Below are 27,607 nucleotides of genomic sequence, written 5' to 3'. Positions count from 1 at the left end.
CGCTTCCCGTGCTCCGCAGCGTTCCATGGACTGCAAAGGGACGCAAAGACAACCCGAGTTGGGTGGTTGTCCTGGGTATTGCAGGAAAAGTGAATGACCAAGCGCTCGCTTTCTGGTGTTACCTTCCTGGCTCTGATGGCGGTTTTATTTGCCTCTAATTCCTGCCGTCCTCAGGGTCCCCTAAATTATGTGTTTTTTGACCTGGAGAGGAGTTGAGGGGATTTATTAAAACCGAAGTGCTGTTGGCTGCTGGATCCCTTGAGGGAGGGAGGCTTGGAAGTACCTCCTTTGACAGGGAGGGAGGCTTTAGAGGTCGTGGGACCACACGCAGTTGTGCTTGGGAAAGGGTTAACCTTTCCTCTCTAAAACCAGCCGGCTGTTGAGTAGCTGAGAGCAGCGATGCTTAGCTCAGAAATGGCTTTAACATGACAATTATTAAAATACCGCTTTGAACGTATGCAGAGGGTACTGAAACGTCGCTTACAGGGATCTGGGTTTGTAATTAAATAGAAAGTGTAGCAGGAAAAGGAGGTGAGCCTTTGTAATGTTTCTGCAAGGAGATTTGCTAATGCTCTGCTGCTCTCTCAAGTGCTAAGTGGTATGGAAACAACCATTCTTTTTAGGCTGCTTATTGTCTTTGGTTCAAACTTTAGAAAAAGTAATACTAATTAACTTTAGAGTTAGAGGCTTGCTTATAATAGAGGAGAATGATGCCTGTTTGGTTTTTTTTTTTGGGAGGCTGGTGTGTATAGCAGGAAAAGCTGCTGGTGACCTCGATAGATAATACCACTCAGAACCACTTCTGTGCTGTGCAGCAACTTGGAAACCACACTGTGCTGGTAGGTTGCTGTGTGGGACAAGAGGAAGGCTCCTGCCCCAAGGACCAGCTGCTTTCAGACCATAAACTGCAAACCCACTCTCACCACCCCTGGATGGGGATGCGGGCAGCAGCTGTGGTGACATGTTTGTTCAGCTCTCACTTCTGCACTTATACCTCCTCCTGTGTTTGCTTTGCTTACTTCACAGGACTGAAGGGATACATACATTGAGGAGGGATGTAAACAATTGCAATAAGAGTAACAAGATACTGGCCCGCTGGAAATGGCACAGGGGAGCAATAGTGGAGAGGCAATTTCCTGTGATCACAGAGGAGAGAGATCTTACGCTAAGGTGAGCGGGAGGAGGGCTGAGCAGAAAGGGCACAGGAGCACAAGCAGGAGAGAGGTTTTAACACTGAGAAGAAGGAAGGAAATTGTGAGATAAGGGGATTTAAATGTCTAGGAGGGCAACACTTCCTGCAAGGTGAGCTCCAGGTCTGAAATCTATGAGTGGAGCCCTTCTCTCTGTAATAATATGCAAGTTTCAGATTGATAATCATAGAATGGTAGAGTGGTGGTTGGGGCTGGAAGGTATCTTAAAATCACCTAGTTCCAAGCCCCTTCCTCTGGGTAGGGTCACCTTCAACTGGATCAGGTTGCTCAAAGCTCCATCCAACCTGGCCTTGAGCACTTCCAGGACTGGGCATCCACAACCTCTCTGGGCCACCTGTTTCGGTGCTTAACCACCCTCACAGTAAAGAATTCCTTCCTAATATTTAATCTAAATATACCCTCTTACAGTTTGAAACTCTTACCTCTCACCCTATCACTACACTCCCTGATAAGGAGTCTCTCCTCATCTTTCTTCTAAGCCCCCTTTAAGTACTGGAAGGCTGCTACAAGGTCTAACTGGAGCCTTCTGTTCTCCAGGCTGAACAACCCTAATTCTCTGAGGTGCTACAGCCCCTTCATCATCTCCATGGCCCTCCTCTGGACCCATTCAAGTAGTTCCATGTCTCTCTTACATTACTCTATTACACTGCAAGTGGACACAGTGCTCCAGGTGGGGTCTCACTAGAGCAGAGGAGGAGAATCACCTCCCTTTCATCTCCCTTGACCTGTGCTTCTCTTGATGCAGCCTAGGATGTGATTAGCTTTCTGGGCTGCAAATTGACAGCTCATACTCAGTTTTTCGTTCACTGCTATCCCCAAGTCCTTGTCCACAGATCCATGAAACCTACTGCATGTCATGTCAGGCGTGCCAAACAAGCAGCTTCAGCCACCCTGAGATGGAGCTGCAGGGCTGTAGCCTTCCTGTCCTTTCTACATCCAGGTGGAACTGCTGTGAAAGACAGGCCACAGTAAATCCATTTCTGAGCAAAATCTCTCACAAGGGTGGGCTGCATTGGGGAATCTTAGGAGAATATGGCTATTCAGTTGTGACCATGGATCACATCATGTATTTTCTTCCTTTTTTTTATTACTATGGCTATTTGCATAAAACCATGGTCTTTATTTCCTTAGAGTTCATCTGCTCCTGCTGCTTTGGCTCTGCTTGAAGCCCCAGTCTCCCTGTAACAGCAGCTATTCCTGATATTGTGAAGGGCTATTTGCTTAAAAAAAAAAAAGAAGGGAAGGAGCAGCGGGGAATCAGTGAATTCTTATAGCTTCGGTGGCTCTTAACTGGCCACATGGACAGGGCAAAGAAAAACCTCCTCTGCTAACCATTGTACCCCAGCTGCAGGAGACCTTCTGCAGCTGAAACACCGTGGTGGAGCAGTGGCATCATTGATTATTTATTATTTGGTATTTAAAAGCAGAATAATAAAGGCAGGATGGTGAAGAGATATTGATCTAGGAGCTGGGATTCAGATCCTAATGCAGAAATCCTGAGTGACCCACAGCAGTTTCTCTGTGTCTCTGTCCCTGTGCAATAGGAAAAGCACATAGCTGTTGGCTGTCTTATCTCAGTAGCTTGCAAGCTTGACAACTCAGAGATGACTTGCAGCCACGACAAGTTTGGTCTCTGGTCTCACATAAGTTGTCCATCTGCTGGTACAAGTCATTTGTAATTATGGTTGGTTCTTGTAAGCATGTGAGCTCAACTGGCCAGGAAACTCTCAGCCTCAGGAGAGCCAGTGATCTGGACAAACCACACTCTCCATACCTGTGGAATGTTTCTTACTCCCCTCTGGCTGGAGCCCTCTTGGTCTTACCAAGGGATGGTATAGTGTAGCTGTGCTGATGAATGACCAGAAAGGCTCTTTTGACAGTTGGTGTGGGAGACTGTGGGTAACTGCTTGATGGCCATCACAGGACCATTTGAAGGAAGTTAAGTCTTCCAGCCAGCTGGAAGGAGATTTATCGCAGCAGGTCTCCACAATTAGAGGGAGATCTCCATACAGAATCTATCTCAATGAAGAAAGGAACCAGCAATTTTGATTCACACAGAATTACAGAATGTTAGGAGTTGGAAGGAACCACAAAAGATTGAGTCCAGACCCACTGCCAGAATACGATTACCTAGAGAAAATCACACAAGAACACATCCAGGTGGGTTTTGAATGTCTCCAGTGAAGGAGACTCCACAACCTCTTTCTGGGCAGGCTGTTCTAGTGCTCTATCACCCTCACAGTGAAAAGGTTTTTTCTTATGTTTACATGGAACTTCCTATTCTCCAGCTTGCACCCATTGCCCCTTGTCCCATCATTGGACATCACCGAGAAGAGCCTGGCTCTATCCTTTTGCATATTTTTAAGCATGAATGAGGTCACCTCTCAGTCTCCTCTTCTCCGAGCTAAAGAGACCCAGTTTTCATGAAGAAAGGCTCCTGTACATTGATGCCAAAGATGTGCAAGCTGGAGCACAGGAAGTTCCATGTTAGCGTAAGGACAACCTTTTTCGCTGTGGGAGTGACAGAACACAGAAAACAGTCTGTCCAGAGGTTGTGGAGTCTCCTTCTATGGAGATGTTCAAAACTCTCCTGGATGTGTTTCTGCATGATCTACTCTAGGTGATGCTGCTCTGGCAGGGGGGTTGGACTCGGTGATCTTTCAAGGCCTTTTCTAACCCCTAACATTCTGTGATTCTGTGATGTGGCTGAGAGCATCAGGAATGCACAGTGTGGGTCTTTGGTGGTGGACACCTTCAGCTGTCAGCTGCTCTAGTCCTGTCTCTGTGCTGTACTGGAAGAGGGGCAGAGCAGGGTAGCAAGGTCAGTTACCAAGTGAAAGGTTATATTGACAAAACTCTAGTCTACAAAAGATACAGCTGAAGAGGATGTGATCATGGCTGTGATTAGTGGTGCTGGGAAGTAAATAGTCCATGTATCCCATGTCATTGGAACATGGTGTATGCAATGAAATTACCAGCACCAGATTTAAAACCAATAAAAGGGAATATTTTTTTCCCAGCCAGCACACAGTGAAGCTGTGGAGATAGTACTGCAGGATGCTGAGGATGCCAGGGATGTGGATAGACTCAGAAAAGACCACGAAGGGCTGTAAAATATTGGGCTGCCCACCCTGTACTGGGAGGGTGCTGGAGGAGTATTGCTATCTGCTCACTGTGATGTCACTCTGGCTCAGTATCTGCTATGAGCTGCTATCAGCTCAGTCTAGGCAATAGCCTTATGCTTCTGCAAACTGAGAAACCAGCAGCAGTTCTCTCTTGTCTTTGCGACTTTCACAGGAAGTGCAGTAAAACCATGAATCTTCTACAGCAGAGGATCCAGCACTGCAGGAATTTGACTGAGGAGGCGAGCTGACTTGTGCTTGGATCAGCCTCGCCTGTGGTAGTGTTAGAGCCGCACATTGAGCTCGTGGAGGCAACACAAAGGATACGATGTTCAACCTCAATGGTGCCAGAAGTGAGGGCTATGTCCAAGAGCTGTTTCATGAGGAAGCACAGCAGGTATGTGGGAGAGCCATTTGTCTTCACACCCCAAGTTCCAATCTCCATGGTTTATGTACCTTCTCCTGGTCACCTCTGTGGCAGGTAGATGGAACTGAAGTAGCAAAACTTACCTTCTTTTTGCTATGTAGACATGAGACGTATTATTTAGAAAGGGAAAGAGGGCACTTTGTTTCCAGAGGGCAGGAGGGAGCAGTTGCAACTGGAAAACTGCAGTTTCCCTGGAGTTTCAGATCTTGGTTCTAGCAGCTCTGAAATGTACTGTTACCTTGAGTACCAGAGTCCTGTGTCTCTTCTACAAATGTAGTGCTTAGTAGGGACAGAATATAGCTGCAGGCTCTGTAAAATCTGATACCCCTTGACTGGTGACAAAACACTCCTTGAATGGTGTTTTTGGTCCATGTAACATAGTCAGAAGGGGTTAATTCACTGAGGCTGAGTAAGAGTCTGTTGCTGTTTATCTCGCAAGAATATAAATAGAGTATTACAAGGTACGCTCTCTTCCAGGGGCCAGGGATCCCAGCATCTCTGCTGCCCCTTCATTTTAGAGACAACTTGCAGCAAAGTGGTGTCTTAGCAGCTGCTGGTGGCTGCTGGTGGTTGCACCCCTTCTGCAGCCTGCCTGTAAAGCATGAGAAGTAGAACCTAAGGCTTTACTTTCCTCCAGGTATCTCAAATGCAGACCAAGCCCTGGTGGAAGATCCAGCTGTTTGTGTGGGAGCCAGTGCTTTTTGGGACGTGGGATGGTGTCTTTACTTCCTGCATGATCAACATTTTTGGAGTGGTTCTTTTCCTGAGGACAGGATGGCTTGTGGTGAGTGCTGACTTGGTTGAACGTTTTCCTTCTCATCTGCTTACCTCATATATCCATCACCACTCGAATGTTTTAGATTCTGTGCTGTTCATTGTAGGCACTGCTTATGTCCTCTGGTATTTTGTAGCATTTCTAAAACTTCCACTAAAACAGAAAGCTGAAGTGGCCTTTGTAAGTAAGTTCCTAAGAAACTTCTCAAGGAAAGATAAAGAAAAACACAACATCCAGCCTTGACAATGAACAGGGACACCCTTGTGTTGTATTGTTGGGACAAAATACCTGCTTTTCAGGTAAAGCATGTTGTTATAGTTACAGCTCCTTGACCATCTTCCCAACACTACTGGAGCTGTTCTCTTTCCAGTGTGTCAGTGGGGAAATCCCTTATGTCTTGAGTGGAGAGTCCTCAACCAAGTGAAGGTGGCATCACTGTCAAAGGGACTTCCACTTGTGGATTTAGAGTATTATCTCACTGAGGACCCAGAGCCTGAAAGTGTCTCTGCTCCCCTCCAGGTGTGACTACCTGTATTGTCCCTTAAAATTTCCTCTTAGAAGAGGGAAAGCTCCTCCAGGGATGGGTGGAATTTGAGCTTTGGACAAAGTTCATGTCACAGACACAGTGGACATCCTCCAAAAGGAGCAGGAAGAAACCTGAACTCTGTATTGAAAATGGCTTCACTAGATGCTTTGTGGGGAGCTGCAGTCATTGTGGTGTTGAAGTTGGGGTGATTTTTCTAGCTCCCTTTTCATCCTGATCTTATTGCCTCCATATCTTCTTTGAAAGCAAATTACTGCTGGAGCAAATGCAGATAATAATAATGCCAGTAAATAAAAGAAAACCTGAAACAGCTGGAAGCTAGCATAAAAGGGAAGGGAGAAGAGGGGGGATTGGGAGAGAGCTTCCCTGACAGAGGTCTGTCATATGTTGAGTCACTCGCAGAGTCAGGCTTTGCTATAAATTTCCAGAGCCTGGACTGGCAGTTCCAGGGGACCCTAATCTCCTGAGATGTTCCACAACTCTTGTGAGACTGCACTACCCTCTTCCAGAACCCAAGCATAAATAAGCATCAGTGTTTAATGGGGGCTTTTTCTTCCCACTTTCTCTTGCTGTGAGTCTAGCTTTCCTTCCTGCTCTTCGTGTTAACACTTTCTTCTGTGGGAACCATCAGATTGCCCTGTAGGTAGCTGCTGCCACAGCCTGGTGCAACCAGCAGATTCTGGAAAAGCCCAAGGCTGTGTGTATGCTTGTGCAAGTGTGCTCTTCTAATTTTTTCTCCCTTCCCTTTTTTAACTGAAGTGTGTCAGATTTATTAACCCTTTTAACCTGAGGGTAAGTTGTTGAACAAAAAGAACAATTGTCCATTTAAAAAGGAGCATTGGATTGCAGTAGGCTGTGGTGTTGACCCAGCCAGCAGCTGCTTTTATAGCAAACCTTGGCTTTGTTCCCCACTGACCAGATGAAGGCCCTGTTAAAAGCAGCGGGATGCTGAACCAAAATAGGATTTTATGATGATAGCAACATCCTGGATATGTTTCTGTTGTTTCACAAAAAAAGAGAAAAGAAAAACAAAATCTGGGATTTCAACCAGCCCCGAAGTTGAGAATCAGCGTTTTAGTGCTGGTGATAAGCAAAATCCATCAAGGCTAGCATGACCTCAGAAATGAGCACTGTTGGAGCAAGGCTGGAAAGGAAGGTTGTGGACATGTCCTGTAATATGAGTAAAGGCAGGAGAAAGAAAGCCAAACATTAATGAAGCACTGGGCATTGGAGGGGATTTCTGATCATACAGCTGGAATCACTGCGCACCGGGCTGGAGGATTTGTCAGCAGGGGAAGGTGGGCTGGAGGATGAGGGAAAACTTTTGACCCTGGAAAATAAATTACAGCCATGTGTGAGGGGTTTGGAAGGTCTTGAGCTCAGAAGAGATGCTGGGATTGCTTTTGGAGCTACTAAGTGCCTTCTCTTTCTGAAAATCTATGCGAAATGGCTTAACTGAATCCTCAAAAATAGGCATCATGCTGGCCCTGAAAGCTGCCAGCAAGGTTTGTTCAGAGGCTTTTGCTCTTCATCCCCAATGAGACTATGGCTGGTGCAGCAGCTGCTCCTGAGGCCTTCCCTCCACCCTGAACAGGAAAGAGGTTTTGGGTTGTTTTTTTTTTTTTTTTCAGTGGGGCTGAATCCTCTGCACACAACTCTCCTGAGTGCGGGGAGAGCGAGAGCCGCCTGCCGCTTGGCAAACGTCCTGCAGATAAGGGCTGGTGTGCGCTGGTTTACAAGAGTGTGATTTATCTTCCATGCTGTCTTGCCTTTGGGGTTTTGTCCTTTGGAATCTCATTGTTTGGGAAGATCGGAGCTTTTAAAGGTAAATGTACTGAAAAATTAAACACAAGCTTGATGTTGTTAACCAATCAGCTGCTGCAAACCCCAGAGGTTCAATTTTGAAGCTACTTCTTACACACTTGTGAAAGTGTGGGGTTTTTTTAAGCATGTCATCGTAAAGCATACAAATAGGAGGTGATCCCCTGCCTGCGGTGGCTGAGCCCTTGTTTGACCTCTTTCTTTTTAAACCAGAGGACAAAATCTGTGATTTGTGCAGGAGCCCAGTGTCAGAGCAGTGCCTGCTCATGTGAAGGTCTGTCCAGTTCCAGCATGAAGCTAGTCTTCTTCAAAGAGATGCTAATAGGAACTGTAAATTTGGCAATTGAATTAATTAAATAACTAGGGATGTGTGTGTGTGTGTTTCTTTTAATCTGTAATGACTCCAGATTCATATGATCACTATGACTAGAAGCAGGTAGGTCTTTTTTCTTTCTCAACAGAGTTGGTATGAGTTGATCTTAATTTGATTTGATTTTTTTTTTCTATTCCAGGGAAACACTGGCATTGTAATGGGCATGTTTCTGGTGTCCTTTGTCATCCTGGTTGCCCTGGTGACAGTTTTGTCTGGAATTGGAGTGTGTGAGAAGTGCAGCATTGGAAGTGGAGGAGTCTACTCCATGATTGCTACTGTCCTTGGAGGTCAAGTAGGGGGGACCGTTGGTCTCCTTTATATTTTTGGCCAGGTAATTAAAAAATAACCAAAACAAAGCCCAACACATTATTTAAAGAAAATTTAGAAACTTTACAATGCAAGTATGAATCTTGTGCTTTCCTGATGCAGGAAGTAATCACAGAATCACAGAGCCTGTAAAAGACCTTTGAGATCATCAAGTCCAGCCTGTGGCCTAACACCATGACATCAGCTAAACCATGCCACCAGGTGCCACATCCAATCTTTTCTTAAAGACCTCCAGTGATGGTGGCTCCACCACCTCCCTGGCCAGTCCAGTCCGGTGCCTAATCAGCCTTTCTGTGGGGAAGTGCTTCCTAATATCTAACCTAAACCTCCCCTGGAGCAGCTTCATACCATGCCCTCTTGTTCTGTCACTAGTTACCTGACCTCCACCTGAATACAATTTTCTTTTAGGTAATTGTAGAGAGTGGTAAGGTCGGCTCTAAGTCTCCTCTTCTCCAGGCTGAACACCCCCAGCTCCCTCAGCCTTTCCTCATACAACTGTCCCTTGAGTTCCCTCACCAGTCTCGTCAGTGTAATGCTCCAGTATGTTGGACAGCATGGGAGAGCATTTAGCCCTGCTCTGCTCTCCCTGAGCAATGCTCCAAGTAAAATCTGTGTAATGCTCCAGTATGCTGGACAGCATGGGAGAGACTTTAACCCTGCTCTGCTCTCCAGGAGCAAGCCCATGCATGGCAATGTGCTGCCTGGCATGGGTCACGATGGTGGAGGAACTGGTTGTCTGAACAAGCACAAGCCTTCCTATTCCAAATTGCCCCCATTGGCAGGACCTGCCCTTGCTGGTGAGAGACTTGACTTAAACCAAAGTGGGAGAGGCCAGGTGACCAATGAAAGCACAGTGAGTGGCTGTGAACTGGCAGGTTTGGCCTTGGTGTGCTCCCTGTGCCCTTAGGGACTGGGCAAGCCTTGGCTGCTTCAGCTGTGTAAGACAGCAAAATTGGAGCTGGTATGGCAGGTGAGCTGGGCAGTCACAAGGGTCACAGACTTTTTGAGATCCAAAACACACAGTCCTGGATTTTCTGAAAGGCCCCAAGCAGCTGTCATGGTGGGGAAGCACTGAGACACACAAGCAGTAAACATAAAGAATGGAAAGTAATCTCTTAAACCTGCAGTAACTTAACCCTCTCCCCCCATAAAGATGTTATAAACAGTATAAAATGTGGTGAGCAGAGAAGCATTTTTATTGAGGTTTGTTTTTAACTGACTGGCTTGCAGCAATCTCCAAAAACCCTTAAAAATACTCCAAACCAAAAACAATCCTCCCTTCTCCTTTCACTCCAGATTAAAAGCAAGTGTCCATAAAACACAGACTGAACACAGTTACAAGCCAAGATATGGAAATGGGCCACACATGAGAATCCTTCCTGTCATATTTTCCACTCTGGCTCTCCGAGCAGACCCTGCCTGGGAAAGCAATCAGGTTGTAGCCTGTCCTGAAGGCTGTAAAAGCTGAGCCCCAGCCCCTGCCTAGGCACCCCCTGAGCTCAGGGAGCTGTGGGGTGGGAGCTGGCAGCTTTCTTAGAACACTTTGCCTGCTCCTGAAAGCCGATGTCTTTCCCTTCTCTTTGGCTGAGCTTTCCGCCCTGTGTGCTTTGCACCAGCTGCAGGCTGCTCCCCAGCTACAGGACGCTCACAGAGCCACTGCAGTGAGTCAGGCCAGACAGAAGGCTGTTGCCCATTCCCTGCTCTGACTAGGGCAAGTGGGGCACTACTGGCCATGTACTGCTGATGCCCTGCGATATAAGAAGTTGCTCAGTGCCCTAAGGCTGCTGCAGAGATGGGCTGATAGGCTTCTGCTGCTTCATCCAAGGTGAGCTGAGACCCAGCTGGGCTTTGCTGTTCTCCTGGGATGCTTCAGAGGAAAGGTTTAATGAGATTGCTCTAAATGCTGCAGCATGTGCCTGCTAGGTCCCACAGAGACCCTCTAACCATGAGGCTGGGGTTTGGTGCCTTTCTCTGCAATCTCCTTTCCTGCAGTGGTTTGAAGTAAGACCTGTCTATGCAAGCAGAGGTTTTTGAGGGTCCAGCCCTAAAATCCCCAAAGTAAAGATAGTGACAGTGCTTGTCTGGTGTTGAAAATCAATTATATTCCTCTCCCAGCATCGTTTGTGGTTTGCAAAGACTCACAAGGGACTGATTTCTGCATATTTCAGCCTAGAATTCAGTTTGATTTCCAGACAGGTAGTTCATGAGAAGCCAGCCCATGTCACAGTGCCACTGGGGCTCTGGCCGTTGCTGTGTGGGGATCAGCAGGATGTTTTTGGTCACCCAGCTCTTCCATTCTGCTGGTGATGCTCATAGTCCATCAGAGGAAAGGCTGGTAATGTTCATAGTCAACAGAGGAAAGGCTTCATGGAGGCTAGTGGTGCTGAGACTGTCAGAGACTTGCTTTGCTCTGCTTCCTTCAGAATGTTCTTTCACATTGCCATCCTTGACGTGAAAGAAAACTTAGTTTAAGAAAGCTTCTTCATAACTGATGTTTGTCAGGTACAGGGAGTTTGAGTTAGGTGATACTGCTTTCTGTCTACAGGGCTTTCCCAGGTTGTAGGTGTCTGAGTCTGAACAGGTCAATCCCACACACCTTGCTTGCCAAAAATCATGCATTGAACCCACAGCTCCTGGGTATGGGTCAGGTTTTCCCGAACACCCTCATTGGACTAGCACTGGGCCAGTCCAAGGAGCATCTGCAGTGAAGGAGGAGTCTACTCTGACTCTTGCTGACTTGGGTAGGGGATTTTCTCCCTTCCAGTCACGTAGGAGCTGTGCTGCACATGCCTAGTCCATGGATGGGGGTGGTGAGGTTGCAGGACCCAGCATCACACCACCTGTGCCAGTGTGCAGCTGTGTGCCCTGACCTGGTTTGTTGGAGATGCCACTGGAAAGGGTTGTTGCTTAAATGTCAGCTAGTGGGAACCTCTGGAGGAAAATGTCCTGAAATTTAGGATTGCTGTCCTGCAGTGGGATTTGAGACCTGTGCTGCAGATGTCCCTCAACCACCCAGGGCAGTACATGTGTCCTGTCCTGCAGCAAAACAAACAAGCAGCTTTCCTGGGAGCTTGGGGAACATGGCTTGCACAATGCACTCTCCTCAAAAGTGCAGGCTCTGTTCCAGCAACGAGATGGGGAGCTGGTGAAACATCAGACTTTATATCCAAACTAAACACTGAGTTAAAAATAACCCCTGGGAGGCAATGAAGGGGGAAGCAAACTGCTGTTCTTCAAGCAGGTGTTGAACTGGGAACCATCAGAGAAGCAGAAGAGAAGAAATGCAGCATCTGACTCTTTCTTTTCTCCCATAGAGAAGCAAGTATGGTTTCTCCTGGAGCAGTAATAGGGGTAAATTTTAAAGCCAGTGGAAAGGTGCTGGGCTGCTGGCCCTAGTGCCCAGCAGCAGGTGTGCTGCCCTGGCAGTGTGCTGGTTTACAGCCATAAGGTTCAGTTTCTGTAGGCCAGAGTGACATGGAAGATTGTGTTGTGATAGCAAACGTCTGTCTGTCTGAACAGAGACTCCTTAGCCCAACATGGGAGCTTACAAATGGGGATCCCTTGTTCTCCCAAGGGGCACTCACCCACATGGCTCTGTCCTTCAGTGTGTTGCAGGTGCCATGTACATCACTGGCTTTGCAGAGTCCATTGCAGATGTCCTAAGCCTCAGCAACATCTGGGCAGTGCGTGGGATATCCCTAGTTGTCCTGCTGGGCCTGCTGGGGATCAACCTGGCTGGGGTGAAGTGGATCATCAGGCTACAGCTCCTGCTGCTCTTCTTACTGGCTGTCTCAACGCTGGACTTTGTCATCGGGTCCTTCACACACCTTGATCCAGGTAAACCTAGGGGTTCACCACATTGGGGTCAGGAGGCATTAATCCTCCAGGGTTTTATCCTTAGGTGTCTTTTTTAAAGTTGCATCTGGGCAGAGGTAGAGTTCAGTGCTTCCAGACGTGTCCTTTGTCCTCTGGTGCCAATCTTTCAGAAGCAACTTAAAATTTTGCGAAGAGTATGTATTTCCAGGGCAGGACTGAAGGTGCCTTCTTATTGTAGGTATGTAACCACAGGAATGTGTGTGCTTGTTATATTTGTACTGGACTGAGGTTTTCTAACAAGAGAGAGGTGGTTTTTGCAGTAGCTCTTCACAGCCTTCTGCTAACTCCACTGCTAAGCATTGTGCCTGTGAAAACAGACAACTGTGACTTTGTGTTAAGGAGATCTTCTCCCCAGAGACCTCCAAGGTCACTTGTACCCTGACTGTGGTGAGCTATGCCACTAGCACTGGCTCCAGGCTGCACACTGATGGATTTGCTGCCCAGGGCACTACTGGAGAGCTGAGGAAGGAGCTGCGTGGGTTGGAGTAGATGACTGCTGGGGTTTGAAGGAGCTGTGGGTGCAAATCTTCCCTCTTAACCTTGCCTAGCCTGATTTCAGCCTGCAGCAGCTGCTCCAGCTTAGGAAAGGCAGAGATTCAGGGCTCCCACCTGCAGTCCTGCTTGTACCCTGAGCCCCCTTCCTCTTCCTGTGTCCTCATACCCGAGAGCTGTTTGCCAGGAGACACATCTCCAGACGCATGGAGTTGCAGTGGTAATGGTCCTTGTGTGCCGCAGAGGCCACTCCAACAATAACGAAGTGCAATTAGCTGAGTAAACAGAAGGTGTCACCTTTTTCTTGGCTTCCTCTGTGTCCAGCAGCGCTTTAGGGGCTTCCAAGTGACCTGCTAAAAACGGTTTTAAAGGCAAGATCTTCGCATTTGATTTAGGGCTGGGATTCAGCCGCCGAGGCAGGCGGTAGGAGTTGAGTTACACAGGCGCTCATAGCGTGGATGGTGTAGCTGCCTTTTCGTGCTGCCGTGTTATTTTGTGCGGGGCTGATGTGATGTGCAAGGATGATGGGGTGAGGACAGAAGCTGCTGCACCAGCAGCTGCTCCCCCGGCTCAGAGCGAAGGGGAGCCTTGTGGAAGGCCTTTGCGTTTTATATTTAGCGTACGAGAAATGGCCCAAATGAAAGCCAGTAAAAGACTCAGCAGACGCCTGCAAATGAAGTAAGGATGGTTGTGCTTGGTGTGATGTGTTTTGCAGAGAAAGCCGCTGATCTGCTCCAAACAGCTGGGTTTCATAGGAAGTTGCTTTCTGAAGGAAACTGAAGGGGAAGGTTTGCACTCTGGTTGTGCTCAGAGGAGACCTTTAATGCAGACCTAGAGACTTTTCTAATAGTAGAGAGTAAACGAATACTTGGAATGAGACCTGATGGTAGAAAAGTGAACATGGGAACAGGAAAAGAGAATTAGAAGAATACAAACATCAGCAAGATAGGTGCCCAAGTTGAGGTCAGCTTAGTTGTCTTTGATTTCTTCCACTGCCAAGAACTATGTCATTTTTTTTTCTTACAGAAAATAGAGAAAGGAAAGGAAACAAGGCAGCTGAGCATTGCAGATGCTACAGTTTAGTAGTGGCTGACTAAAAAGAGAGTATCAGTGCATGATAAAATACTGGGCTGATGGTGGCCAGATCAAAGGCCCAAATACAAGTACCCTGGAGCAGCACTGCCCATATGGTGGGACCTGCAGCCATAAAGCTGGCTGGGGAGAGTTGTGGATTTCTTTGCTTTTACAGACCGCTTCTGTGTGCAAGAACTGCTTAAAACCAGGCTGAACGGTTGGCTCTTCCCACGTCCTGCATTTCCCCAGAAAGCCTCTGAGTGGTGTGTCAGCACCAACGGTGAGCGCTGGGCTTCAAGAAGCCTCCTCGCTGTCCTTTACGCTTTCTGCAGGGCATGGATGGGCACGAAGGCACCCCTCAGCAGAGCATCCCTCATGCAAAGAGGCTGTGGGTGGCATGTGAAGGTTTTGGTAAAGCTCCATTCTTGAGAGTTGGCTGACAGCAATGGGAGGGTGCAGTGCATCTGTGCGCAGCACTTGAGAAAGCATTTGAGACCCATTTGGGGCAGGCAGTCAACTGATCAGCTCTCTGCAGCCTTCATGTCTGTGCAGTTGTTTTGGGTTTGGTTCTTCAGCTGCAGCAGTGACTGAGATGTGAAAGGCAGCATGCAGGGAGAGGTAATTTTTGAGGAGGGACCTGTGATCTGGAAAGATTTCAGCTGACATCTTGTCTGGGTTGCTTCCCAACTTTATGACAGGTTTATGGAGTTTCAGTTCACAGCCTCTGGTCTTGATCTCTGAACCTGTAAAATAGGCCTAGTGCAGTCATCCTGCCTTTCCTGCTTGTCATGGCAGCCTTTTCCCTCACTTAACGCTTCCAAGTGCTGTGCACATACCAAAGGACTGTGCATCTGCCAAGCAGCAGTTACTTGGATTTAAGTAACCTCCAGGAATGCCTGTCCATCTTGAAGATCTTAAACGGCTGTCTTTGTGTGGTTGGGCTGGGTGGAGTGCCCTGCTCTTCTCCCCATTCCCTCAGCTCACACCCAGGCGCACACCAAATCGGATATTGTCCAAGCACTCACTCCCTTCCTGTGGTTTGCCTTTATTTTTAGTCCGAGGATGGAGTGTGTTTACACAAAAGGGGACTTCTCAGCAGGGCTTCCCACTGCTTTCTCTCCTTTTTATCCTATTGCATGGCTCACTCCTGCTCTGAGAGCTGGACAGGGTCCTTCAGCCCAGAGCTGGGGCTGGAGGATATGAGTGGCTCCAGCAGACAGGGAGTACTCTGGGTTGCTTGTCCCAGTGCTGCTGACCCTGCTGAGGCTGTAGGCAGACCTGCCTGCTCCCTGCCAGGCCTGCCTGGCTGCTCCCTACCAGCTCTGCCTGCTCCTCACCAGGCCTCAGTGTCCTTTTGTCTGGCCCCAAGGGCTTTCATTCCTTTCCACTGGGTCGGGTGGAACTTGCTGATTTTTCAGAGTTAATCCTAAATCCTCCCTTTGGCTCTGGCTGGTGCTTCCCCAGGGGATGGACGGTCACAGTCCCAGGCTGGGATCTTGGCCAGGGGTGGGTAGAAAGGAGCAGGGCTCCTGTTCTGGCTGAAAACCAACCTTGTTGAGCTATCTCTGGCCATTCATCTTAAAATTCAGTCCACCTCCAGAAACAGAGACCCCCATGCCCCTTCCTTTTGACAGAAAACATCCATATTCTCTTTCTTCCTAGACACAGCTTACTGTTTTTACCAAACCTAATACAGACAAATTGAAATCAGGCAGTGCTTAACTTCTCAACCCATAACCAAGACCCAGCACTTGCTAATACAATTGCATAGTAGCAATGCAGGGTTTTCTTAGTTTGTATGCATTTAGCTTTTAGTTCCAGAGGTCCCTGCCTCAAAGTCAGTCTGACTTATTTCAGGGGGAGCAGTGAAAGTAAAGGAGAGGACGCTCCTCTCCATGACATGCTTAGAACAGCATGTGAAACTTTTTGGCCTCTTCACATCCCAAACGTTAGAATCATGGAAAAAAAAAAAGAAGAAGATAAGGCCGCCCTTAATGCCCACTCTTTTATTTTCCTAGCATATCTCTGCTAATTTTTGTGAAGGGTGACTCCCAAATACTCCCTTTCAATTAGGCGCCTGCTTTCCTGTTTTGGCAGCGGCTCTCAGGTGCCCTGTGAAAGCAGAGCAGCTGGGGGAGGGTGTGTGGCGGGGTGGTTACTGGGGGTAGGGCTGGTGTTAATTTGGTTGTGCTTTGTTGGGGAGATGAAAGGAATCGCAACACCAGCAAGAGGGGCCCAACAACAGTCTCTTAAATGCCGGGGGCGGGGAGGGGAATGAATGACTTTGCTGGGAATTCAGTAATTGGGTCTCCTTGGGCTGGGATCCCCCCGCCATCCTGCAGTAGACATTATGACGTGGCTGGGGCGAGCGTGGAGACCAGCTGCATGGGGCTGAGCTCCTCCACTCCTAGCTGGGAAACTGGGGTAGTTCGTTTCTCGGGGACACGGGGAGGCTTGAAAGGCGTGTTGCTGTCAGGGTATTTCTGCTTGGGATTATTTTCCACACAAACCACATCCTTCATGTCACCCACTTGGGTTTTAGCTTCCAAAAGTTGCTCATATAGAGCCTAGAAAATTAATTTACCATCCTCACTTCTTCCTCTAAGGGTGAGTCCTTTGGAAGATTCACCCCTCTCGGGCATTCTGTGTCTGAGCCAGTGGAGCTGATGCTCTCCTGTGGGTACCACTGGTGAGGAGCTGTGGGAGAGGAGCTTTGCCTGGGGCTGCTCCGGCAGACAAAGAACCTGCAATTGTTCAAGGGATTTATGTATATAAACACTCTAGTGTGGTAAAAATCCCTCAAACGGTGCTTTGGGGGCTTTGATGGATTGAATTAATGAAATATATTCACACATATTTAATATGAAAGTGATCAAAGCATCGTAATCAGGCTTTTGCTTGGCCCTCTGTTGTTTTATTTTATTTTTGGGCATGAGGGGAGTGCCCCAATTTCATAAAAGAGGGTGCAGGAAGGATGTGTGTGTCAGAAGATGATCTGCAGCTAATCCCAGAGGCTTTATCCAGGCTGATTGCTGACTTCCTGGCCTGAGACACATCTGGAAACTGGCATCAAATTCCAAGTAGAAATCACTGAGCGAGCGGCAGCAGGAAAAAAAAAATCCCACTTTGCTACTGAACAAGGTAGGCACCATGGTGAATAAAAAGCAGGAGGCTGCTAATATGCTCTTTATTTATTAAAAAACACAGGACTGCTTTCCCCAGGTTTTTCCAATTATAGTGCATTGAATGGCCCTGACATCACTCTTGAGCCCAGTCCAGGCTATTCAACAGTCTGGCGAAGACATTTATTAACTGGTTACCTGCCAATTGTCTGGGCTAGGAGCTGCGGGACAGATGTGTTTTGAAAAGTGATAACATTGTTAGGGGCCTTATTTAGATAGTGAGAGGAAAGCTGTGCCACTCTGCCCAGGCTCTCTGAAGTGGGTATTTAAAGTAGTTTATTTAAACAAGAAAAAAAAATTATAAAAACATATGTTGAGATGTAACTTTGCTGTGTGGTTCCACTCTGCCACCTTGTTTGTAGGTAAGTTTTTCTGGTGTTTCCTCACTGGAGGACACCCGGTGGTAGGAGCAGCAGTCTTGCCTGCTGATGGATGCTTGGGGTGTTGGCACAGCTGCTGCTCATACTGTGCACCCAGCCCACTGAGGCCAGGTGGGATTTCTATAAGCCCATCACCCTGAAGCACCTACTAGGAGATAGGTGAGGAGAATGGGAGGAGGGCTCCTGGTTTGTGGGTCTCTGTCCTGCACCCACCAGACTGTACTGGGGATGGCATGTGCATCTAACCTGCTCTTAAGTATTTTCACTGCTGCACCCTGGGGACCCTGCTCTAGTCACAGCTATCTCAGGCTAAGCACCTCATCCTCTTGGAGCAGGTCAAGAGGAGGCCATGAAGAGGAGGCTATGAAGACAAATTGAGAAAGTTGGTGTTCAGCCTGAAGAAGAGAAGGCTCCAGGGACACCTTGTCATGGGCCTTTCAATATTTAAGGGGAGCTTATTCTTATGAGGACAAACTTTTTCAGTAGGGCCTGTTGTGATAAGATGTGGGTTGATGATTTTAAACTAAAAGAGAATAGATCTAGACTAGATAGAAAGAAGACATTTTTTCCAACCAGAGCAGTGAGATGCTGGCACAGGTTGCCCAGAAAGCTGGTAGATGTGCCATTGCTGGAAACATTCAAGGTCAGATTGGACGGGACTCTGAGCAACTAGATGTATTTGAAGATGTCCCTGTTCACTGTAGGGAGTTTGAACTAGATAACCTTTAAATGTCCCTTCCAACCCAAACCATTCTGATTCCTGCAGCTAAAACCCACCACTCTGAGTCTCTTGAAGACTTGGGGACCAGATGATGTCTGTCCTTTCTGCATTAAACCACCTTGTTTGGAAGACCTCTTGTGCTCCCCTTCAGGCTTCAGTTCTCCAGGCTGCATCGGAGATACTGAGAAGAAGGAGGTTTCCCCTCATCTGACACTCTAAAAGGTGCCACTGCATGGTGGTATCAGGGCTGGGCTGGACTGGCCTGGGTCCATCCCTGAAGCAGGAGGAGGTTTGATGGGGTTGTTACAGGTTTAAATTTAATAGGTACAATTGCTTCTGATTTATACAGGAGATTTAGTGTCCAGGTGATTTAACCTTTAATTTGCTTGCTGTTCTTCTGTGAGGCAATGCTGAGCACATCTTCCTAGAGCTTGTAAATAAATCCGGAAATACCTCTGCTGGCTTTGGCCCCAGATGGACACTGCCTTCTTGTGGGCTTTTCCCACCCACTCCCTCAAAAATACCTCCTGTGCAGGCTCTCCATTCGTCAGCAACTTCTTTAGTGCTAGAGACCTAATAAAACTGATTGACTTAAGAAAGATACATGTCATCCCATAACCTCTCCATTTCTCCCCATTGCTGTGCTTAAATGGGGCAGCTTTATTTAATGGTATAGATTCCCACCCCCCTCCCTTTTTTTGGTGCAACTATGTAATTATTTTCAAATTATGGAGATATTTAACTTCCTTTTTAAATTTCCCCTAATTTTTAATTCCAGTCACTGACGACTGTGCACTGAATCAGCTTTCCTTATTTAGGGATGTAATTTATAAAGATAAGTTCTAGATATTAGATTCTATCTCTAGCCTGTCACTTCTAGTTCATGTTCTTCTCCTAGGCTAAAGAGAAAAAATTTGCATGTGGCATGAATCCTTATCTACTGCTCATCATCTTCTCTGTTGGCTTGTGTTAAAAGAATTTTTGGCCCTTTTTCGCTGTACATAAGAGATTTTAGTCTGATTGTATCTTCATTGACCTGTATGAGGGCCTGGAGTTCTTATTGGCTTTCTTTTCTACTCAAAGGGGAAAGGCATTTGTTGAAAAATGTGATTTTTTTTTTTTTTTGGTAGGGAAAATGTATTTGATTTAAACTGAATTCAGTTAATAGTTTCAAACAAGTAAAAAAAAAAAATCCTTTAGGTGACATCTTGCACAGCTTTTCCAAAATCAACCACTGTTTGAATTCCTGTTTAGTTGTAGTCTGAAACTAGACTTGAAGCTGTAACTGTGATATAGAGGATAATGAAAACCTCCCAAAGATAAAATGAAACTATTATTTTGACACAGAATCACAAACATCAACAATGGAGTAGTTCTATTTTGAAGTACCACTTTCATCTGGTTAATAGATCCACGATTTGGAAGTATGGGATGCCTTAGTCATGATTATGGCAGAAGACTCTGTAGGCCATGGCAGGGTCCTATGGATTATCACAGATTTGCACACAGAATCACAGAATTGTCAGGGTTGGAAGGGACCTCAAAGATCATCTAGTTCCAAACCCCCAGCCATGGGCAGGGACATCCTCACTGGATCAGGTTGCCCAGAGCCACATTCAGCCTGGCCTTAAAAACATCCAGGGATGAGGCTTCCACCACCACCTTGGGCAACCTGTTCCAGTGTCTCACCAGCCTCATGGTGAAGAACTTCTTCCTAATGTCTAACCTAAATCTACCTTCCTCTAGCTTGGATCCATTCCCTCTGGTCCTATATCTACCCTCCTCTAGCTTGGATCCATTTCCTCTAGTCCTATATCTACCCTCCTCTAGCTTGGATCCATTTCCTCTAGTCCTATATCTACCCTCCTCTAGCTTGGATCCATTCCCTCTAGTCCTATATCTACCCTCCTCTAGCTTGGATCCATTCCCTCTAGTCCTATATCTACCCTCCTCTAGCTTGGATCCATTCCCTCTAGTCCTATATCTACCCTCCTCTAGCTTGGATCCATTCCCTCTGGTCCTATATCTACCCTCCTCTAGCTTGGATCCATTTCCTCTAGTCCTATATCTACCCTCCTCTAGCTTGGATCCATTCCCTCTAGTCCTATATCTACCCTCCTCTAGCTTGGATCCATTCCCTCTAGTCCTATATCTACCCTCCTCTAGCTTGGATCCATTCCCTCTAGTCCTATATCTACCCTCCTCTAGCTTGGATCCATTCCCTCTAGTCCTATATCTACCCTCCTCTAGCTTGGATCCATTCCCTCTAGTCCTATATCTACCCTCCTCTAGCTTGGATCCATTCCCTCTAGTCCTATATCTACCCTCCTCTAGCTTGGATCCATTCCCTCTAGTCCTATATCTACCCTCCTCTAGCTTGGATCCATTCCCTCTAGTCCTATATCTACCCTCCTCTAGCTTGGATCCATTCCCTCTAGTCCTATATCTACCCTCCTCTAGCTTGGATCCATTCCCTCTAGTCCTATATCTACCCTCCTCTAGCTTGGATCCATTCCCTCTAGTCCTATATCTACCCTCCTCTAGCTTGGATCCATTCCCTCTAGTCCTATATCTACCCTCCTCTAGCTTGGATCCATTCCCTCTAGTCCTATATCTACCCTCCTCTAGCTTGGATCCATTCCCTCTAGTCCTATATCTACCCTCCTCTAGCTTGGATCCATTCCCTCTAGTCCTATATCTACCCTCCTCTAGCTTGGATCCATTCCCTCTAGTCCTATATCTACCCTCCTCTAGCTTGGATCCATTCCCTCTAGTCCTATATCTACCCTCCTCTAGCTTGGATCCATTCCCTCTAGTCCTATATCTACCCTCCTCTAGCTTGGATCCATTCCCTCTAGTCCTATATCTACCCTCCTCTAGCTTGGATCCATTCCCTCTAGTCCTATATCTACCCTCCTCTAGCTTGGATCCATTCCCTCTAGTCCTATATCTACCCTCCTCTAGCTTGGATCCATTCCCTCTAGTCCTATATCTACCCTCCTCTAGCTTGGATCCATTCCCTCTAGTCCTATATCTACCCTCCTCTAGCTTGAATCCATTCCCTCTAGTCCTATATCTACCCTCCTCTAGCTTGGATCCATTCCCTCTAGTCCTATATCTACCCTCCTCTAGCTTGGATCCATTCCCTCTAGTCCTATATCTACCCTCCTCTAGCTTGGATCCATTCCCTCTAGTCCTATATCTACCCTCCTCTAGCTTGGATCCATTCCCTCTAGTCCTATATCTACCCTCCTCTAGCTTGGATCCATTCCCTCTAGTCCTATCACTACCTGCCACCCTAAGAAGTCCTTCACCAGCTTTCTTGTAGGCCTCCTTCAGATATTGGAAGGCCACAATAAGGTCTCCTCAGATCCTTCTCTTCTCCAAATTGAACAACCCCAACCTCTCAGTCTGTCCTCATAGGAGAGGTGCTCCAGCCCTCTGATCATCCTTGTGGCTCCTCTCTGGACACGTTCCATGTCACATTTTGGTTAACTGCTTTCTTTTGAAAGATGGGGATTTGTCTGACATGGATTAGGCTTTGTCCCAAGCCAATACATGGAGCAGCTCAAAGTTAGAGAGGAGGTCACCCCAATGAGTCCAAAGGATGTGTGTAATCACTGTTGCTGTTCAACTGCTGTTCATTTTCCTTCAATTGTTGTGCCTTTGACTCAGCCTAAATTCTAATTTCTCAAGGCTGGAGTTTTTCATCGAAGTTCTGCAGAGCCTCCCACAACCAGGAACTCTGGGCATGACTTCTAAGGAATACCACTCTATAATTAATAATATTATCCCATTGAGGCAAACTATTTTCCTAGAAAAAGGATGAAGCAATGGATGTTGTACTTCTCATCCTCTCTGCAGTGAATCAAGGCATTTCCACTGGCTGGTTTAAATACTGCTGAACAAGCCAGGTAGCACATACCACATCAAAAAATAAAATCGTAATGGAAGGATTTTATATATTATGGCAAGTCTGGTGCTTATGTTTTATATTAAATAACATAAAACGTAAGTGGACTTCATAAAGTTGAAATATCCATGTTAAAATCTCTGCCTTTTTTCTCCTAACCAAAATTGCAGATTTTCCACCCACCTGCAGAAAACATCTTTCCCCCTCTGCCCCCACAAGATACAATTAAACCCCACTAACCTGCAGAGACAGAGTAAGTGCCAGTCAGCTCTGCTAGCTACTTCTACAGACACATTCCTGAGTTTTTCTTTGTTTAAGCAGTGCCAAGGTGCTGGCCTTCTGTGATGAGGAGCTTCCTGTGTGGGCTCTTTTGGGCTCTGTGTGTGTGCTCTTGTGTACACCGATGGTTTTCCACCAAGGTGGAGATAAAGCCAAGGTGGAGATAAAGAAGACACGTGGGAAGTTGGGCAGAAATTAGCGTTTCCTCCCACTCAGCCTGGTCCTGCAGGAGACATGGTGTGACTGGGGAGAGCTCAAGGGAAGTGTAGGCTGCTTCACAGTCTGAGAGAGGTGACAGCATCCCATGGATGAAAACTGCCCCATTAGCTAAATACAAATCTCAGAGAGAGTTTTAAGCAGCTCCCTTTGCTTATTCTGTCTTCTGTGCTATTTTTAGTTACTTGCCAGCACCCATTGTTGCAGGCCTGATTGCTTTAGGGAGAGCAGGATGCTCCTGGCCTGATGGCTCTCATGGCTGGGATGCTCCATGATGAGATAGGGGATGGAGTATGAGTGCATTTACCGGAGGGGGAGGGTGTGAGTATCTGAGTTTGCCATGTATGCAACGGACTGGTGGCCCCTGAGTTTCTTGCAGGTTTCTTCAAACAGATCTTCTGCTCTAGACTTTCTTAAACAACTTGACTGTTTTCAGAGTGCAAATTCCGTGTTCCTCCATGCCTCCCATAACACAGCAGGCCATGACACTGGCTGGTGTTAAAGCTCTTTCCAAGAGTACCCTCTGGCAGGCCAGGCTGCAGGGCATGCTGACAAAACCCCGAGTGACCTGAGAAAAGGTCACCTGCTGTGTCTGGAGACTTTGGAGAAGAGCAAGACAAACGAGTGCTTCCCCTTGACAGCTCTGTCAGTCTCCACACTTGCTAATTCATCTGCTTGGCTGAGAAATACTTATGCACGAGGGTGATTCATCACCCTGCAGCGAGGTTGCTGGCAGCCATCAGTGTGATGCCTGTCTCTGTGCCGGTGCTCGAAGCGTGACCGAAGTACCCTGTTTTCATCCTTGCCAATGCTGGCTGGGACAGGCAGGTGTTGAGGAGGGTGGGTTTTGGGAGAGGGTTAATGGTAGGATCCCTCAGAGCCCGTGGCAGCAGGAAGCCGTATTGTGTGTTGACTTTAAACAGGAGGTTTGGGAGATCAGCTCTGGAGCAGAAAACAGGGGCTCGGGAGGAACAAACACTCGCTGCTTCAGAAGGGCGGCAATTTCCTTTCTGGTAAACACGTCATTAATCTCAGGGAGCACATTCTTTTCCATTAAAAGATAAGGGATTTGAGTTGCCTTTCTCAGGGCTTGGCCTTTTTAGATTGTTTTAACTATGGCTTTCGCTTCAATTACAGACTTCACATAATCTCTCATTTTGGGTTTGCTGGCCTTATTATGGGTGCAGAGAAAGTCTTGGTTAGGGGAACTCCTATCCTTCTTTCTTTAAAATTGCTCTGATCCCACCCACCTCTTGCTGCTTGCAGCTCTGACGAATTTGAAACGTAAGCTTGCTGTTTGTTCTCATTTATGAAACCAACTCCCTAGTGCTGATGATAAAATAGGAGGTTTTTTTGTTCACCACAAGAGGAAAAATAGCAATGGGCTCCTCTCCCCACCCTGCGCTGCCTTTCAATGCTGAGGTTTGGTTTGGCATTTTTGAGGACACCACTTACCTTGGGCAGGAAGGCGTGGGGAGAGGTGGCCATGGCACCCAATGCTTAATTTTCAGCTGGCATGGTTTTGCCATGTGAGAAGACAGCAAGGACAGAGGTGCTGCTTTTGCTCCCACTGCCTGTGGCTTGGGGTTTGTAATCACTCTGAGCTCTTTTGATAGTAAATGTGTTTAAATGAGATTTAGGGATGAATTTGTAGAGGGAATTTTGTCCCTTCCCACTCTTACCTCCTGAATACTTTGTCCTTGGGGCTGCCAACGGTGATCTAGGTTGGTGTGTGGTAGAGCAAGAGCTGTGGAGCTCTCACATCTCTCATCTCTCAGTGCCCTGGCAGCCCAAGCAGATGCTCTGCAGTCTTTCTGCGCTGATTTGTCAGTGTGGCCACGTGCCATTGTGTTAATTGTGTAATAGCTGCATTTTTATCACTGCATAGTCACTGACCTGCATGCATTCAGCATAAAAATTCCTCTTGCGTAGTTTAAGATCTGACTCATACGGCACACACGTTGCACTTGGGCTGCAGAAAAGGGCAATCTGGGTTTGGCAAGTGAGATCTCCTGGGTAGATGAACCTAGCAGTATCTGTCACAAGACAGGGGCATGGATCTTTTCAGTCTATCCCATTCTTCTCAAGCTCTGCTCCCCTGCAGCTCTTCTTTACACTTTTGTTTCTTTCCAGTCTTCTAGTCAAAACTTCAGTATCCAAAGGTGATACAGGGGATGTCCTGGAAGATGTTAAAACATTTTTTGTATCACTGTATGAGTTCAGCTAAGGTCATGTTTGTTCTCTGTACCTACTAGCGCAGCTCTGCATCTTAACATGCTTTGCTTTCATGACTCACCAGTTCCCTCTCTCTTCGAGGACTAGGACTTTTTAGTGAAAGTGTGTTCATGCACCTCACAGACTGAGTGTCAGCCCACAGCAGGTTAAGCAGTGGACTGGAAACACAGAAAAACCACCGTACTGCCCTCTGCCCATCTCCACTGCTGCTTCCCTCTCTCTGTTTTCCTTCCTGACTTTTCCACATTTTTCTTTTACATCTCTGTCTCCACTTGCCCTGAGCGAGGCTGGCAGCAGTAGGGCAGCACCTGTGAGTAGTGATGGTAGTGTTGGACTTGACTGGGGAAAAATTTTGGGAGTACTGCTGGAACTGGAGCTGAAGACACTGCTGCAGAAGTGACCCAGCCTTGGAAGAACATTGGAAATGTGATTGTTAATATCAGTGTTAAACAAGCCCAAACACAGGAAGCCAAGCGTGTGCACGGAGGGATGTGGAGGGATGGGGCTTGTGACTGCACTGCTTTGATTGATTGATTTTTAATTCTGTTGGGAAAGGTGATTCAAGTGTTATTCAAGTCCCCAGTGACCTCTTCATGCCTCTTTAATGATGCCAATCCAGTGGAGAGGTGCACCATGTTCAGTGACCTTCTTTGGATGTGCTGTGTGGCATTGCTGGCATGAGGCTGTTGTCAGTCAGACCCATGTCGTTCTCTGGCATGTGCGAGTAGCATTGCTGTGGAAGCCCAGAGCCACCTGCAGTGTGGCTGCACTGGCACAGAGCATCACTCAGAGCTGTTATGTGAGAGGATCCTGTGCTGCCTGATGCCTCTAATTAAATTTCAATGTTTGCATAGTGTGGTGGGAACATAAAGATAAAAAGACTCTGGGGTTTAAATGACATTTTTGTCTTTGCCTCCATCTCTGCACATCCACAGTTTCTATGTTGATGGTTAATCCTGTGTGTCTGTGATTGCTGAAAGAACATTTTGCTTGCTGTGTTAAAGCCTTGACTTTCCCTTGGCATGTGAAGATGCTGTTCTTTTGTGATAGGCTATAGGTAGCTAGTAAGTTTTGGTGAGTTTGGTGACCAGCACATCATCGGTGGATGAGATGCTTCTGTAAGCAGGGGAAGAATTATATTGCGAGGGCTTTTGGAGGGAGAATTTTACTCCTTCCCTGGGCAGAGTGCTTTGACCTGTGTGGAATTAATTTGGTTTAGGCTGCCCAACAGTTGCCTGATGGACCACAACTTTTGAGAGTTACCATCCAGACAGGGCTTGACTTGTCCACCAGCTCAGAAGTCCTGCGCTTGTACCTTGGCCTTGGCTAGCAGTTTGGAAGAGGAAAATGAAAGCTTGTGGCTGGTGAGGAGTGAAATTTTATCTTACTGCAGAGGTGTGTAGTCAGGTGAGGATGGCAGCTGTGCAACCAGGCTGTGAGGACCATTCCCCTTTTCTCTTTATTGGTGTGTGTGGTAGTTTTAGGCTGATGCCTAAGAAATTTTCCACAGATCTCAAGTAGAAAGTGTAAATATGTAAATAAATTACCATTGGATGTAAAGGGGAAATAATGATAAGGTCTAAGTAATCCCATTGGTCTGATAACTAATATAAAGTTAGTTGTATAAACTAAATCTTTCTCTTTTTGGCTTCTTCGCTCTAGCAGATACTATCTGGTTGCTTTTGCTGGCTTTGCTGACCTTGCCTGCGTATCTTTGTTGTGGCTAAGTACTAACAAGCTACTCTCTGCTCTTCACTCTCTCTTTTCCCTTGTAGGGTGGGGAAAGGGAGCACGGAGGGGGAAGCTGTTGGTAACCCCCTGGTTTTGTCCAGGGGGGTTCTTGTGTTGTTTATAAATTGTGAATACGTGTAAATATTGTATATTTTGTACATATTCATTGCATTTCATATTTCTAGATTGTAGTGTGGTTGTAAATATAGCTTCTTTTGCTTTCCAACTGAGCTGCTCTAGCAAATTTTATTTTAGGAGGGGTAATTCTCTCAAATTAGTTTGGGGGTAATTTCAACCCACCACAGTGTGCCTAAGTATGTCCAGCACTCGCACCAGGACCTTGCATGGGCATGTACTTGGACTGATGTCCAAGGGGAACAACCGGATTTTAGAGCTTTTGTGAGAAGGGTTGAGAGGTGGAAGAAGAAATGGGAGAGAGAAGAGGTGATTATGCCAAGGATATGTAATTACTCTTTGATTCTCCATATCTTACGTCACAGAGGATCCTGAAAATCCTGGGGTCAGACCTGGGAAATGTGCTGCAGGACAAACACTTCCAGCTGTTCCTCTGAACACAAATCTCAGCAAGTACCTTCCAGGCAGAAACGTGTGGGTTTAGTTATTTAGGAAAAGAAAAAAAATCTCACCATTTCATGCCTTTAGCATTCACCTTTGTAATTAAAAGCTCTAATCACAAGCAGAGTGCAATACATGACTGTCTTCTGAGAGCTGTTTCTTAAGGTGGTTTTCCATTTTTGCATTATTTAGCCCCTGCTTCAGTGCCAGGGTTTACTTAACCTTAAGCTTGTGAACAGGCTTATTGAATTTGGCCAAGACTTGACTAATCTGTAATGAGCTCCAGGTTGCCTGGAACTTGGCAGCACCATTGTCCTCTGTGTCGTTGCATA

At 46.8% G+C, this 27,607-nt stretch overlaps 1 protein-coding gene across 1 annotated transcript in view; it reads left to right on the top strand.

The window, feature by feature from the left end:
* The first annotated feature begins 4,661 nt into the window (after nucleotides 1–4,661).
* SLC12A8 (solute carrier family 12 member 8) overlaps nucleotides 4,662–27,607 on the top strand; it is a 51,585-nt gene continuing 28,639 nt past the window's right edge. The window contains exons 1-4 of the mRNA XM_054381171.1: nucleotides 4,662–4,730; nucleotides 5,398–5,544; nucleotides 8,413–8,604; nucleotides 12,206–12,437. Coding sequence (XP_054237146.1) covers nucleotides 4,662–4,730; nucleotides 5,398–5,544; nucleotides 8,413–8,604; nucleotides 12,206–12,437 — 640 coding nt within the window. The remainder of the gene's footprint in view (nucleotides 4,731–5,397; nucleotides 5,545–8,412; nucleotides 8,605–12,205; nucleotides 12,438–27,607) is intronic.

The sequence above is a fragment of the Indicator indicator genome, chromosome 5 (assembly GCF_027791375.1).
Source record: "Indicator indicator isolate 239-I01 chromosome 5, UM_Iind_1.1, whole genome shotgun sequence".
In the NCBI taxonomy this organism is placed as follows: domain Eukaryota; kingdom Metazoa; phylum Chordata; class Aves; order Piciformes; family Indicatoridae; genus Indicator; species Indicator indicator.
The sequence above is the reverse complement of the archived record's forward strand: the minus strand, read 5'-3'. Positions and strand labels throughout refer to the sequence as shown.